The sequence below is a fragment of the Harmonia axyridis genome, chromosome 2 (assembly GCF_914767665.1).
Source record: "Harmonia axyridis chromosome 2, icHarAxyr1.1, whole genome shotgun sequence".
NCBI classification, from domain to species: Eukaryota; Metazoa; Arthropoda; class Insecta; order Coleoptera; family Coccinellidae; genus Harmonia; species Harmonia axyridis.
The window spans coordinates 54615853-54632003 of record NC_059502.1 but is presented as its reverse complement, the minus strand read 5'-3'; the positions used below and the strand labels follow the sequence as shown (position 1 = coordinate 54632003).

Below are 16151 nucleotides of genomic sequence, written 5' to 3'. Positions count from 1 at the left end.
TGAAAATGCAGATATGTTTACGCTATTTCAGTGATCCTGGGTATCAAAAGGGCATTGGTCAAGAACTGGCTGTAAGTCAAGCTACAGTATCTCGTACAGTGACTGCCGTAATTGACAGCATAGTGGCACAATCAAATTACTGGACATTCAGTCTACGAAGAATGCACTTATGGATGCCAAACAGTTATGGCAAAGCAAATATAGGTTTCCAACAGCAATTGGCGTAGTTGACTGTACCCACGTAGGAATTCTGAAACCAAATTGCCATAGTGATGAGTATGTCAATCGGAAAGGTTATCCTACAGTGAATGTGCAAACCACCTGTGATGCAAGAGAAATGTTCACTAGTACCGACGTTAGTTGGCCTGGTTCGGTCCACGATTCAAGAATATGGAGAAATTCACAAATAAGGGTTCAATTATAAAATAAAAACAACGTCGTGCTACTTGCTGATGCTGGATATGGTATACAGCCGTGGCTCATGACTCCATTCCGAAATCCCACTCCAGGTACTGAACTAAGTTATAATAAACTTTTGAAAAAAAAAGAGTGATAATTGAACGTTGGTTTGGTCAACTGAAACGTCGATTTCCTAATCTGCAACATGTTTGTCGAGTGAAATTGGAGAATGTGCCAAAAATTATTGTTGCCTGTATTGTGATTCATAACGTGGCAAAAACTTTGAAACAAGCCAACATGCCAACAACCATTTACTTATTCTTGGAGGATATTCTTGCAAGTATGAGGTTATCATTATGAATACGAAAAAAAGGAAATGCTTATACTCTTACCTTTTTCTTCAATTCAAAACCTTATACTTCTACCTTATACTTACAAGGATATTCTTTAGTTTTATGAATACGGCCCCATGTGTCTTCTCTGGAATAACGTTGAATATCCTATCTCATCAAATTTTTGTTTGTATTTTCCAAACCAATATATGAAAACTCTTACTCCCTTCAGGTTAGTCCTTGACGGTCCAGTCGACGCCGTCTGGATTGAAAATCTGAACTCTGTCTTAGACGACAACAAAACATTAACGTTGGCCAATGGCGATCGAATAGTCATGGCTGGCAATTGCAAGTTGGTGTTCGAACCGGACAACGTGGACAACGCAAGCCCCGCCACCGTGTCTCGCATGGGCATGGTGTTCATGAGCTCCTCTGTGCTTCCGTGGCCGCCCATCTTGGACGGTTGGTTGAAGACCAGAACGCAACAAGAAGGGGACGCCCTACGACCCATGTTCGGCAAGATCTACAGCGATGCTCAGGACTATGTGCTGCAAAAACTGAAACCGAAAATGTTCATCAGGGAGGCCGTGTACATGCGACAATGCTATGACGTCTTGCAGGGCATTTTGGATGTTGGTGACGAAGCAAGTGAGTCCATACGGTAGATGTCTATGTGAAGGAACGAATGATAATTTTTTTTTTGTTCAGGCTACTGCTACGATAAATCGTTGGTCTACAGTTTTGCTAGGAAAGTTTTGTTCTGCGTAGGATCCAATGATTTTACAGTATTTGCACTCAGTATTTGATTCTCTAGGGGGTAGGCAGTCGCCTAGGGCGGCAAAATTCAAAGGCGGCATTTCAAGCTTGATCAACAAAAATCACATGTATAGAAATTCAAAGTACCAAATGGGATTTAATTCAGTCAGCAACAACAGGAAGGAATACCAACAAATTTGAATAACATCAAAAACCATAAAAGGTTCGCATTATACTCATAAATATCCAGTTGTGGCGTGATCCCCTCATAGTGCTGTTCACGAGTTATTGACGCTAAAAAAACACATGCACTCATCAGACTTGTCGGCGTTCCCTTTACGTTGCCGAATTTTATGCCCACTTGGGGTTCTGGATTATTTTCTTTTCAATTCCCTAATCAGAATATTGATTCCTCAGAATGGAATGCAAAATATAAGAAAACGATTCGATTTCATCACTTCCAAATGATATGATACTTCTCAAGAAATGTAAGAAGTTCTATTATTTCATACGACATTCCATTATTTTATAATATTCTCCATTTTTTATATCAAATTAACTAGTGTTGGGCGTGGGCGCTTTCGAATTAGATAATGGTTCATCAGCATCATCCGATTGTTTTACTCGATAATCTTAAACAAAAAAAAACATATTTTCTAGCTTTTTCTAGAATCGAAACTAAGCTAGGAACCTGAAACTGCAGGGCCCACTCTAGAGGGGCGGCAAATAATGGGAATTTTTTTTTTATTTAAACGAATTTCACTGATGTTTTTTTTTATCAAATTTACCAATCTTTGACATCTTTGTATCGTGAATTCATATTCATCATATCAAAGAAAAAAAACGAAGGATCTAAAACCTGAACTCAATTCATATATTTTATCATTTATTCATTAGAATTCAGTTGAGCACGTTTATTGTTTATTACATTCCACTTATCCTAAATCATCTATAGAATTAAGAATTGAATCCATAAAAAATAAAACGGTAGAAACGCTTGAGCGGCACTGGACCTCAATTATCCAATATTAATGCAGAATACCATTCTGCATTAGAGTTAATTTCTGTTAGGGCGGCAAAATGAGTCTCTGCCCAGGGCGGCAGTTTGGCTAGTGACGCGGCCTTGCTTATCGTCATCATTCTTCGGGAACCTACTTTTATTGGCTTCTGATGGAGTGAATGAAATTGAATATAATAGAAAAGAATGAGAAAAAACACTCCATGTTCGTAATGAAAACCGATGAAGTGTTACATCAGTTTCCAAGAATGCAGATAGGATAAGAACTGTAATAATTTGAAAATTACAGGTATTCATCCAGTCAGGTCTGTCTGTTCGGAAAAAATGTATTTCTTATTTTGAATTTCATCATAAAACAATACGCGTGCACATGAAAAACTACAATTATGACCAAAATAAAAGTAATATGAACATTTGACGGCGATTTTCTAAACTTCTTGCAAAATGTACAGTCAGTTGAAATGAATAGTGCACATTCTTGGCTGCACTCAATTTGAGCAATTCTCAGATTCAACTATTTAGATCACTTTTCTCGCCAAACTTTCCACACTCCTCCTGTCTGTTTGAACTTCAAAAAATTGAAACAGTCGATTTTCACTAGCCGATTGAAGCGAATCACTCACCAGCAAAATTGTTCGCCATGGACAGGAACAGATAGTTATAACTTAATGCCAGGTCCGGACTATAAGGTGGATGCATAAGAACTTTCCAACCAAGTTTCCCGAAGCTGGATTGGGCGATTGCTTCCCTGGGAAGGACTAATTTTTGACAGTGTAGTTGTGCCATAGGGGAGCAGCTTATTGTAGATAATTCCCAATCAATCCCAACAAACACACAGTAAAACCCTCCTGACCATCAATCCCAGCTTGGCAAGCGTTTCCGCCAGCTCATCGCGTTTTAACCATGATCGTTTTCACTTGACGTTGTCATAAGTGATCTTCTTGTGTTTTTTGTCGTTTTGCGTAAACTACATACATCGAGCTTCTTCTTGAGATCCATATTTTCGATCTTTCAGTGCGTGGTGCATTTTGACATCGAAATTACCGGAACGGAATCGACGAAACAAAAATTGCGCGTGATTGGCTGTTACAGCATTGGGACCACAAACACTATTTACATTTTCAGCCACCTGGCTTACAATTTCGTCTTTATCGAAGATAAACTGTTAAATATAGCGTACTTTCTCTTTGCCAATGTCCATTTTCGACGCGCGTTCAAACTAAACTGAGTCAACTAATCACAAAACTCTCACATAAGTTTTTGTAGTATGAAAGCTCATCTTTTTAATGCCATCTAGCGGAACCCGATCGGATTTATACAACACGAGGTACAGATAGCTAAAGCCATCTATTGGTAAAATAATGGATTTCTTTTTACTGCACCTTATATTTTAAGATCTCAGGATCCAGAACGACATTTTCAATTGTTTTTTTCCACAGAGTTCTGGACAGAGAAGCAACTCGAGCGACTCTTCTTATTTTCCATGATGTGGTCTTTGGGCGCCATCCTGGAACTGGAGGATCGAGCCAAGCTGGAACGTTTCGTTATTACCCATCCTTCGAAAATGGATTGGCCGAAAATTGGGCCTAACGAGACGATATTCGAGTATCTGGTCAATCCGGAAAATGGAAGATGGCAGCACTGGTCGGAACGAGTGGAGGAGTTTTGTTATCCTGCCGATAGTATTCTGGATTTCACCTCCATTCTGGTTCCTAATGTGGACAACGTCAGGACTGCTTTTTTGATTGGTGCTATCGCGAAACAAACTAAAGCTGTGCTTTTGATAGGTAATTTTCCCTTCATTTAATTTTATACATCTTGAAGTTTATCAGAACTAACTAGGTATATATTTATGAAGTTTTTCGAGTCTACAGTCACCCTAATAATGTAGGATCCAGTTATTGTTCCCTGTAAATAATTTAGATGGTCAACCGGATGCTTGGAGACCTATTAGTTTCTTCAAGTGTCGAGGGCATGACAGTTTCAATGAATTTACAGGGAACGAATTGTTATTGTACATATAATGTAAAAAGTATGTGTTATTCTTCGAGGTGTCGAAGATATGTCATGGAGTTGTAAAGCTTGAAGAGATTTACTGGGGGGTTATGAAAGTTCGAAGACAATACGGTTATACCAGATGTGTCACATCTGTGTATCAGGTTCTAGTCCTTCGAGAATATTCTATTTCCAGGAATCCGCGAAGATCCTTGTGGGCGGTACGGCAAAGCTCTTATTGGACTAGGGGATGGTACTTTCCCTAAGGAAGTGGTCAAGCCGAAAGAAGGGAGGTCGATATTCGAGACAGGGGGTCAGTTCAACTTAAGTCGAAGACGAGTACAGTTTAAGGCAAGTTAGAGACGAGTCAAGTTCGGTCGGTCAACTTAAGACGTACGACGTAAAGACGGTTCGCGGACTAGATTAAGACGAGTCGCAAACAAGTTAAAGACGAGACGACCGAAAACTTGAAGTACGACGAAGACGTGATAATCGAAGACGTTTCGAGTAATCAACAAACGAGTTGAAGACGAAATTCAGTACTGTAGTGAGAAACTTGTTATTAGGACGTTATTAGGATCTTCTAAATACTGAGTTTGTACTGTATAAGTGTGACTTTGTAAATAGATGTAAATAATTCAAAAGAGTTCAATTATTACAAATCCGGCAAAGTAACGAAGAAGAAGATGAAAGGCCAGGTAATCGAATCATACCTCTAGATGATCGATTAACCAAGCCTACAATAATGTACTGAAGTTTTAGTAACCCAAAGTTACTGTGAGTAGATTTACAGTAACTTTTAATCTCTAAAGCTGAAACCGTTGTTGTCGAAACCACCGTTAGACGTTTATACCTATAAGTTAGAAATTAAGTTCATGTAAAAAATGTAATCTGTTGAAAGCAATAACAATATCTCGCAATGCGAAGCTCCGACATGGGAACTGAATTGGACATATGGAATATTGAATCAATTTGACTAAAAAATCTAATCGAGACCATCGGATGTGATGCGAACTATCTTCGATTTCGATACCTTCATTGAAACAGTAATAGATGACAGTTTCAGTGCAATAAACTTCGTAAATTGTCTTAACAAAATGTCCTTCATATGGTACACCAATGGATCAAAATCACAGGGATGAACAGTATATGGACCTAAACTAATGTAAAGTGTGTTTTTTTTCGAAGTATACAACTTTAAGTTGGCATTACTGTTCAAGATGGCGACCGATTTAACAGCTGCCAAGTGATTTATTCTCAGTTTGGTTTGGCAATTCATCATGAATAGAACAACGCTTGCAAATAGTGCAATTTCATTTCGAAAATAATGGTTCTGTGCGGAATACGTATCGCGCACTACGTCCATTTTATCGTCGACAAAATCGTCCATCAGAGCAGTTAATTCGATTAATCATGGAATGTTTTCGCACCACGTTTACTCTTATTGATAACTTGAGACGCAGTACGGTATGTACACTTCTGTACAGCAGCAATAGCTTCTTCAAGCTATTGCTTCTGTAGAGCGTAGCATTGAGGAAGACCCGAATGAGTCTATCCGCCATCGAGCACAGGAATTGGATCTGTGTCCATCCACTTTATGGAAGATTTTGCAGAAGGATCTTGGTTTGCGTGCTTACAAAATCCAACTCGTGCAAGAATTGAAGCCAAACGATCATCAAGTGAGGCGTAGATTCGTCGAATGGGCCCAAAATGAGATTGCGAATTTTGTTTAGCGTTGAAGCGCACTTCTGGTTGAATGGCTACGTCGACAAACAAAACTGCCGCATTTGGAATGAAGCTAATCATCAAGTGTATGTCGAAACACCGTTACATCCAGAAAAACTGACTGTTTAGTGCGCTTTATGGGCTGGTGGAATCATTGGTCAGTACTTCTTCAAAAACGATGATGGCCAGAACGTTACAGTCAATGGTGATCGGTATAGAGCCATGATTACTAACTTTTTCATTCCTGAATTGCACAACCATGATGTCCAGGAGCTGTGGTTCCAACAAGACGGCGTAATATGTCACACAGCTCGTGCCACAATCGATTCATTGAAAGACACGTTTGGTGACCGCCTAATTTCACGTTTTGGACCTGTGAATTAGCCTCCAAGATCTTGTGATTTAACACCGCTAGACTACTTTCTGTGGGGCTATGTAAAGTCATTGGTCTATGCGGATAAGCCACAAACCCTAGACCATTTGGAAGACAACATTCGCCGTGTTATTGCCGACATACGGCCACAAATGTTGGAAAAAGTCATCGGAAATTGGACGTCCAGATTGGACTACATCCGAGCCAGCCGTGGCGGTCATATGCCAGAAATCATATTTAAATTGTAATGCCACAAGATTATCTTGCGGATAAATGAAATTCATGTCAATCGAATAAGCCATCGTTGCTCACACTTTTTAATTAAAACCCGATACTGACCAATCAAAAGCGATGTGTAACCGAGTATGATCGTGCAAAGTCGTGAAACAAAACACGAAACGTGTACTGGAATGAATTCAAATATTTGAAATAGAGATAGAGTTTATTGGTATTTCAGTTACAAGAATTGGTTCCATAGATCATAACTATAATGGAAGATATACATATATAGGTGCATAATGGCACAAAACTCATAAATAATAAATAACAAGAATCTTAATTTGTTGATAGCGCTACCTACAGTTGGGTTAACGAAGCTTAACTAATATTTTCAAAATTGGCAAAACAAAAGCTAATCAGTTCATACACCTGGTTTTTAGACATCTTACCTTCGAGTAAACCTATGATGCTTTGGATGACAGTTCATTTTGACATATGTCATTGAAACGGCTGTGGAATCCGGGCCACGACATGGAGTATATTAATTTCGAAAACTTGAGCCCTATTAAGCACCTGAATTTCAATCAACTCAATGTTTTCATTGAATTTTTCTGTTTCAAGGTGAGCAAGGTACAGCCAAGACGGTAATGATTCAAGGATACCTTCAGTCCTTCGATCCAGAATATAAATTGAGTAAAAGCTTCAATTTCTCATCCGCTACTACGCCAAACATGGTTCAAGTGAGTTTCACGCATTTCATAAAACTTCATGAATATGTTTAACATTCAATATTCAATGTTTAATGTTTTCTATGTCGAGCCTCTAAGGCATCTATGAAGATTCCCAGAGCTCACACTTTTTCAATAAATCTATGACTTTTCAGAGGATCATCGAATCTTATATCGATAAGAGGGTGGGAACGACCTATGGTCCACCAGCTGGAAAGACCCTAAGCGTATTCATCGACGATATAAACATGCCGGTAATAAACGATTGGGGCGATCAAATCACCAATGAAATCGTCAGACAACTCATGGAGAATGGAGGAAAGTTCTTGTTATGTCTATTAAGTTTCATACTTATATTGTTTCTTCTCTTCTAAACATCATTTAACTCTTTTTCTGATCGGAACATCCATTCATTACTACAAATTATAAAATAATTTTAATTTAATTGTATTTCAGAAACTGTTTGTCGTTATATTTTTTGCTTCAATAAACTCTCTTATTTATAAGAAAACACCATCTACTGCTTCCATTGGATACTAAATATTAGGAATAACAGAAGATAATATTTTTAGGATTCTATAGTTTGGATAAACCAGGTGATTTCTCGACCGTCGTGGATGTTATGTTTCTGGCTGCGATGATTCATCCGGGAGGAGGAAGAAATGACATTCCGCATAGACTGAAAAGGCAGTTCTGCGTCTTCAACTGCACCCTTCCAAGTATCAACTCCATGGATCTGATTTTCCGTAAGTAGATAACTCATGAATACGATAGCTCTTCTGATTGTATAAGAATAGGATAACTAGGAATCGGTATGCATTTATTCATCTATACAGGTTTGGAAAATTCACTCGGAACCATGGGATTTTGCGTACAAATCTCCAAATCGCTCTGGCTCCAATGGAACAGTGGAAGAATCGAAACATGTGTGCGATGCCATATCAAATAAAAATCTGGTCTTCGCGAATGGCCGCTGGCAAGCGTAGTGGGGGATCTGTTATGCCCGCCACTCACGAAGCGTTTCTTCCAGCGTTTGGTAGCAAGCGTCGAAGAGATTCCAGTCAGACAGCTCGGGACACGGCCGTACGACTGTAAATCAGAGTATGAACTTGACTGCCCGACTGGAATCTCTTCGACGCTTGCTACCAAACGCTGGAAGAAACGCTTCGTGAGTGGCGGGCATTAGTCTGAAGTTTCTCGGTCTCGACCTGCGTGCGCGATGGAATCTACGCCTGCCAGCAGCCGTTCGCGTTATTTGATATGGCCACGCACTCATGTTTCGATTCTTCCACTGTTCCATTGGAGTCAGAGCGACTTGGAGATTTGTACGCTAAATCCCATGGTTCCGAGTGAATTTTCCAAACCTGGATACCTATTGGGCACATATTTTTCTTCCAGAAAAAAAAACCGTTCTATTTATTGATGACTTTTCCCGTCTATGAAATCTATTCATCTAACCTTCTATATATATATATGGTTGCTAAGTACCCTATTTCAACAAGAGCAATTCATATTCTCTTCTTATTATTTATCAATATATTCATTTATTCATGTATTTACTCCTGCATTCGTTTACCTACATATTTGTTCATTTATTCAGATATCCATTTGTTCATTATTCATGTATTTATTCATCCATTTCCTAAATAATTCATTCATCTTTTCTTTTTTTTTTTTTGTTTCGAATGATATGATTTTCATTCTTCTATTCAATCATTTATACATTCTCCCATTTATTTGCCTATTGGTTCATTCTTATCGCTTTGTTCATTCATTCATTTGGTTATTCATTTTTCAATTTATATTTTTATGCATAAATGTATTTATTCGTTCATTTATTCATTGATTAATGTATTCATTTCATTTCTAGAAAAAAAATAGGTATATATCAAAAAGATCAATAATGAAAAAACCCTTGAAATCGTTTCAGAACAAATCGCTTGCGGATATTTCTGTCCCGAAAGATTCCGTGAGCCTGTGGTTAACTTCGTGAGCAAGCTAATTCAGTTGACGAGACACGTATGGGAGAAGACCAAAATTAAGATGTTGCCAACTCCTGCCAAATTTCATTACGTTTTCAATTTGAGAGATCTGTCCAGGATATGGCAGGGAATCTTGACGGTGGCTGGTGACGAGTGTAAAACCGAGACGGACCTGTTGAAATTGTGGAGACACGAATGCCACAGAGTTATTTCTGATAGGTACGATTATTTTTCTTCATTATTACGATTATTTTCATTAGAACAATGTGTGAAATTTAAAGACTGTTTATATTCATTCCAGAAGTTACTGACCAGTTTCTTCATTTTTCTATAAGGATTTTGTTGTTAATGTTCACAATAAATGAGTTCTCATATAATCGTATTCCGAATATTTGTCATGAACGGGTTGGTCAGTGGATGTTGACCAACGTTCACATATCTCCGGTTGAGATGTTCTTTCAACCCCTGGAAGAGCGGCTTTCCAGAGGTCTCGGAGAATGAATAATTATGTAAATTCACAAAGATTTTATGTGTAAGTCCGGCCCGTCGCTTCAATGGACAGGTCTTTTTAGTTGACTTTCTTTCTCTAGGGACAGGATTAGTTTTCTGGGTTAATAAAAGTTCATTAAAATTTTACACTTAAATATAATAAGGAAAAATGAAAAATATCCAAAATAACAATATCCACGAAGTTTATATTTAACTTTATGATTATAATTAAAAATGTCTCGAATAAACTATTATTCAAACAAAAAAAAACGAAAAAACCAACTTTGAACTTGAGAGAATCGGGACTACTCGAATAAACTTATTCTCCTCGAAAAAGTCTTCAAAAATCATCAAATAAAAATAAAAATTAAATAGCCAAAAGATTGTTATCTTGCCCTTATCCCGCGGTGCTAGGTGAGAGATTAGTCCCTGCCTAAACCTAGTTTTAATTTCTTCGAACTTTTCACTCGAAAAGTGTAATTCCTTTTTAATAACTCCACTCCCGATTCGCGCACTGCGAGCTAATCTAATTGCTATCAGAACAAATTCTAAAACTTTATCCCAAAAAAAAAATATCCCTGTTTTTCTATTTCTCACCTAACATCTTCCTTTCTCTGAGCTAAAACAATTCCTTTTCTTGAATACTTAAAATCCCAAAAACTCACTCATATACCAATTTACCGTTCTATTTAACTTATCCTCATTAACTATTACTCTGATCTTGAAAACAAATTGTTTTGCTCTAAGTCCGGTTTCGCGACTGACGTTCGAATTCTCAACCCTTCTCTATAAGAGACCCTTAGCGATACTGACTTCTTCCTTCGACCTCAACAAAATCGTAACATCGTACTTATCTAAGACCGCCCCAACAATTGCCCAAGTTACCATGCCAATTAGATCATTGGTTAGAAAATTTTTTATCCTTCTTCAATTTTTCGTCAACAGACCCCACCTCGACTTCAAACTAGATTTTTCTGTCGATCTCAGCAAGAACCATACTTCGATTTTTCCTAACGAACTTTTTGCTGTGTCATCTGGGAAAGATCCTAACGGTTCGTCGCATGTATCGAATTCAGATAATTCAATATTTCCCCGTATCTAAATTATTTTTCTTATCCGTGAAAAATATATCGATTTCACCAACGCAGTGAGACGATAACTAAGAAAAGCAATAATTGAAAATAAAACATCCTGCTTCTAAGATAAGATCAGTTTACACAAGTCGCGATCGCTCTTTTGAATTTAACGTATATTCTTTTTGAATAATAATCCCAATAATTTCAATAGTTTCAATAATTTCCAAATTTCCGATTTACTACGATAATATAAATAATTTACAAATTTCCGATTTACTACATATTTTCATTTCAAATATTCTACGAAGTGTTTGATTTTATTGAATTTCATTATCACACTAGTGCTGTAACGAGCCTGAAAGGCGAGTGCCGCAAACACACGAGCGAGAAAAGGACTTTCTCCACATGTTGCACACTATAATTTTCCTACAACTGCACGACTTTCAATAATTCAAGTAATGGACTTGATTCAAATCAAAATGGCCTTCGTTGACAGTATGTGCTAATTTATTGCGTTTCCTTAGAAACGACTCAAAAGCCCAATTTAATTGGTCAACCTAGCTACGTGTGGGCAAAGTGCCGTGAGAAATAATATTTCCCACAGTATGAGCAATACATAGTTTTGAAATAGAGTAAGCTATGAAGAATACGCTACTTTTCATAGCAGTTGTAGGAAAACATACTTAACGTCTTGTTTCTATAATATTTTATCCATATTTATTTTTTTTTTAATTAAACAATTAAATCATAGAAAAAGCTCAAAATGTCTGTTGTACATCCCCCAGATTCACCGAACAAAGCGACAAAGATTGGTTCATCCAAAGTCTGAAAGATAATGTAATTAAAGATCTCGGAGATGACGCTCGTTTCTATCATGAAGAAGAAGTATTTTGGGTCGATTTTCTGAGGGAAGTTCCAGAGGCAACCGGTGACGAACCAGAGGATTTCGCCTTTGAGGCTCCGAAGGTGTACGAAGAGATACCATCCTGGGAGTTCTTGAAAGAGAAGCTGTTGGGTGTGTTGAAAACGTCCCTACATGTATTGGACATGATTCAGCGTTTTTTTTTTTAGGTTACATGGAACAATACAACGAACAGGTACGTGGATCGGTTATGGACATGGTGTTCTTCCATGACGCAATGGTAAATCTGATGGCGATATCCAGACTGATCAGAACGGCAAGAGGTAATGCTTTATTGGTCGGCGTTGGTGGTTCTGGAAAACAGAGCTTGACAAGGCTGGCTTCTTTCATCGCCTCATACAAATCATACCAGATACAACTGACTAGGTGAGTTACTCCGATTTTGAAGATTTTCTTCAACATTATTGAAGAATTCCATGATCTAGTAAGTTTTTCACCTTTCGCCAGAACTAGAGATTTTTAGGATTCCTTCATTCTGATACTGATATTATATTCATACTTCCTCCGATAGGCGTGATGGGGAATAAATACTTTTTCTCCTTCTTCTGGCTGGTTTTCTTCGGATGCGATCTATTTTGATGAACGATTGGTGTATCCAGCTTCATCAGTCGGCTAAATATGTCTTGTACAAAATGAATATTGAAAGTTTTTCGACTTTGCAATCTTTACTATTACATAGGAAAGATTTCAGTCCTTCCAATGAACAACCATTCTGGTGAAAAAACTTTACTTGTTGCCAGGAAGGTTTTTATCTACGTAGAAGAAATATTGTGTTTTACAATGATCGCACGAAACATGTTCCACATTCAAATTAGGGTTGAGGTTGAACTAAGATGCATAGAAAACCTGGTGTGTACTTATACTTGTAAAACTTTGAGACAAAACGGGAGATTTTTCAGGTTTATACCTACTTGATTTCGATAGATCGCGTCTGTTTCAGATGGCGCATACAGCGTTTACATTTGACATTTCTCTCAATTCTCGACTCTTGTGAACCAAGGGCGTAGTTTTTTTTTCTTGGGGGGGATAATCGAAAAAAAAAAATTTTTGACGACAACTTCCATTCATTTCTGTAATGTTAGAAAAAGAAGTGTTCAGTCGTGAACTACGGTCGTATTTCTTCTCGACCGACCCCCGACAAAATTAATTAATCTTCTGATAACTCATCATAATTAGTTAATTTATTTTCATCTATCTTCTGCATCGTCATCTAATAGTGTTAGTGAACAAAATAATATTGAACAACTATTCGTGAAGTGCCCTGAATTTATCATCAGCCAGGTGAAGCCACAGGTACTTAAGGGAGGTAAATTCCCCTGAATTCCTTTCCTTGGAACCTCCTTTTTGGAACCAGATTAGCGGTGATTCGCCTAGGTTTCTTCTGCAGCCTGTTGGGGTAAGTTGCATTTCACAATTTTTTTGGTTGTTCAATATTAGTAACAAAATTCATCTGAAATTGACCGCAAACTCCTTTTTGCGGACAATTATTGGTGCCGAAACCCGGGAAAGTATCTTAAAACCCCCTAAATTCAGTCTAATTGTCATTTCCGTTCATCTGATTGAATTCGTGATTTGATTGTCATTCATTAATTGGGTCTTCTTCTTTAAGTGCCGTCTCCACAACGGATGTTGGCGACCATCAACTGGAATTCCTCTCTGTCTCGTGCCAAATGGATGATCGTACTGGCCTCTCTTATATCAAACCACTGGCGTAGATTTCGCAGCCAAGAGAATTGGGTAGTTATTGAAAATTCATAACATGTTCTGTCATTATATTCCATTCATTTGATTCAAAATTTGATATGAACTGAATTTTAATTCATTGTGAATGTTTGCAGTGTCTAAAATAAGTATTTCATTTTTAAACGGCACCTGGCAGATAGCGGGAATTCGAAAAATTTTGAAGAGCGCCACCTTACAGAGCTCTGGTTAAGCTGAACACCAAAGCAACAGGTGCATCTCCCGAAAAGTCTGAAACAAAATCGAATCATTGCACACACCAGGTATTCTATGAATCTTAGGTTGAACCTACAAGATGGAGAAAATCATTAAAATTTTGTTTTCTATTCTTAAGAAACGTGTATCTTTCAAATACCCAATACTGTTTAATTACCTTTAGGGTACGTCTATGTGCATCCTTATATTATATTCCTTAATCATATAGGTCCTACAATCTGAACAATCTTATGGACGACATAAAGTACCTGTATAGAGTTGCCGGTCTCGAAGGCTCTGGAATCACCTTCATCTTTACCGATAACGAAATAAAGGAAGAAACTTTCTTGGAAAGTTTGAACAACATTCTGAGTTCGGGAGAAATAGCAAATCTCTTTCCAAAAGACGAACTGGACGAGATCCAATCCGAACTCATTCCCATCATGAAGAAAATCCAACCTAAACGGCCTCCAACTGTGGATAATCTCTACGATTTTTTCATCAGTAGATCAAGATCGAACATTCACGTCGTACTCTGCTTCTCTCCAGTGAGTTCTATTTCATTTTATTCTGTTGTCCTTTTACCTCATCTAGTTCAATTGACAAGTTAATTTGTTTTCTTGAAGGTGCTTTCTGTGTTCGTTCAATATATCAATTAATGTGTACAATTCCATATTTATTTTTTTTTCTACATTCATGCAAAAAGCAAAACTTTATTGAACTTTATTTAGTGGAAGAAGAAGTTCTTTATTGCACTAGTGCAATAAAGTTGTTATTGCACTCATCTGTCATTCTACTTCAACGTACTGTCATCATGACAAACATAAACGTTCAAACCCACTACATATTTATCAGATATGCTGGGAGATTGGCAATACGTTTTAAACAATTACATATTTTATATTATTTTGTATTAATGTTAGCAGCCAGAGATAAACAAACAATGCCTTCCCGAGTATAACTCCTTAATCAAAACTGATCCGATTTGTAACCGTCTACCTCCATAGAGCAAACTGTCTGTACTATGACCACACCTCATGATACATATTGTACATTTTTTTCTTTTTGCATGAACGTAGAAAAAATGTTGTATGCAACTCTTGCAAAAATTGTTTATTGCACTCGACGTGTTGTCCAACTTGGCCTAACGGCCTCGTCGGACAATTTCCGTCAAGTGCAATAAACATTCACTTTTTGCACTTGTTGCATAAATAACTTTTAATCGGAATCGATTCCTCGCTTATCACTTGGCGAAACATAATTTTATAATATCAATAAAAGAAATAAAACACTCGACTAAACGTTAGACAATTCAATATAAATTTTTTTATATAGACATATTTTTTGATATACATATAGAGAATTGTGAAACGTATAGCTCAGTGTCTTATTTCTTTAATTAATTTTTCATTTTTTCATTAATAATCAGTTCATAATAATAAGGTTAAATAAAGTTGCGATCATTTAAAATCTTTAATCAAGTGAAATGTTTTCATTGTTACCTCTATCGATTTTTAATGTTGATTATATAAAGAAATCCACATCAGTTGAGTTGTATTCTTTTTCTTGATAACTTTTTCCATACTCTATGATTTTTATTCTCAACATTTTTCCAGTTAGTCCAAATATATCTGCTGAAATATATCACAAGATCATTCGTGAACCGATTTCTTGTTTTTGTTTATTTTTTTCCTTTTTGTTTTGTATATATCGGGTGTCCCAAATCCGTTGTTTAGTGAGGGTATCTCAGAATCCCTTTGGGCTAGAAAAAAATTAATGTCACATTTTTGGCTCGATTTTTGAGAGAATTAATTTGGGAAAAGCCGGTATTGAATCCGAATACTTTGGTGGCCACCGAATATTTCAATTATCTGAAGTTCACAGATTATCATAGATGGGCACTTGGTAGATATGCGGTAAGAAACTGTAACATTTTATGATTTTATATGTTGATAATAAATTTATATTTCATGTTTAACATTTTTGAAAAGCAATTCTATTTGTTATAGAAATTTTCATGGTTTACATTAAAAAAACACGAGTTTGTATTATAACTTCAAAACAAATTTCAAAAGTGCTTGTAAATTGTAGTTATGAGAACTCTTTATTTCACGTTAAAACGCATATGTGCCCCATAGATTAAAATTATGGGTGATTCTAAATTAAACATTTTTTGACCATTGATATTTCGCGGAAAAATCG

At 37.0% G+C, this 16151-nt stretch overlaps 1 protein-coding gene across 2 annotated transcripts in view; it reads left to right on the top strand.

The window, feature by feature from the left end:
- Positions 1-16151, top strand: part of LOC123672228 (dynein axonemal heavy chain 8-like) — a 133542-nt gene that overhangs the window by 74886 nt on the left and 42505 nt on the right. For both annotated transcript variants that reach the window (XM_045606244.1, XM_045606243.1), the window contains exons 38-46: positions 964-1379; positions 3945-4292; positions 7439-7557; positions 7701-7863; positions 8118-8291; positions 9476-9746; positions 11878-12107; positions 12164-12380; positions 14179-14497. In XM_045606244.1, the coding sequence (XP_045462200.1) occupies positions 964-1379; positions 3945-4292; positions 7439-7557; positions 7701-7863; positions 8118-8291; positions 9476-9746; positions 11878-12107; positions 12164-12380; positions 14179-14497 (2257 nt within the window). The remainder of the gene's footprint in view (positions 1-963; positions 1380-3944; positions 4293-7438; positions 7558-7700; positions 7864-8117; positions 8292-9475; positions 9747-11877; positions 12108-12163; positions 12381-14178; positions 14498-16151) is intronic.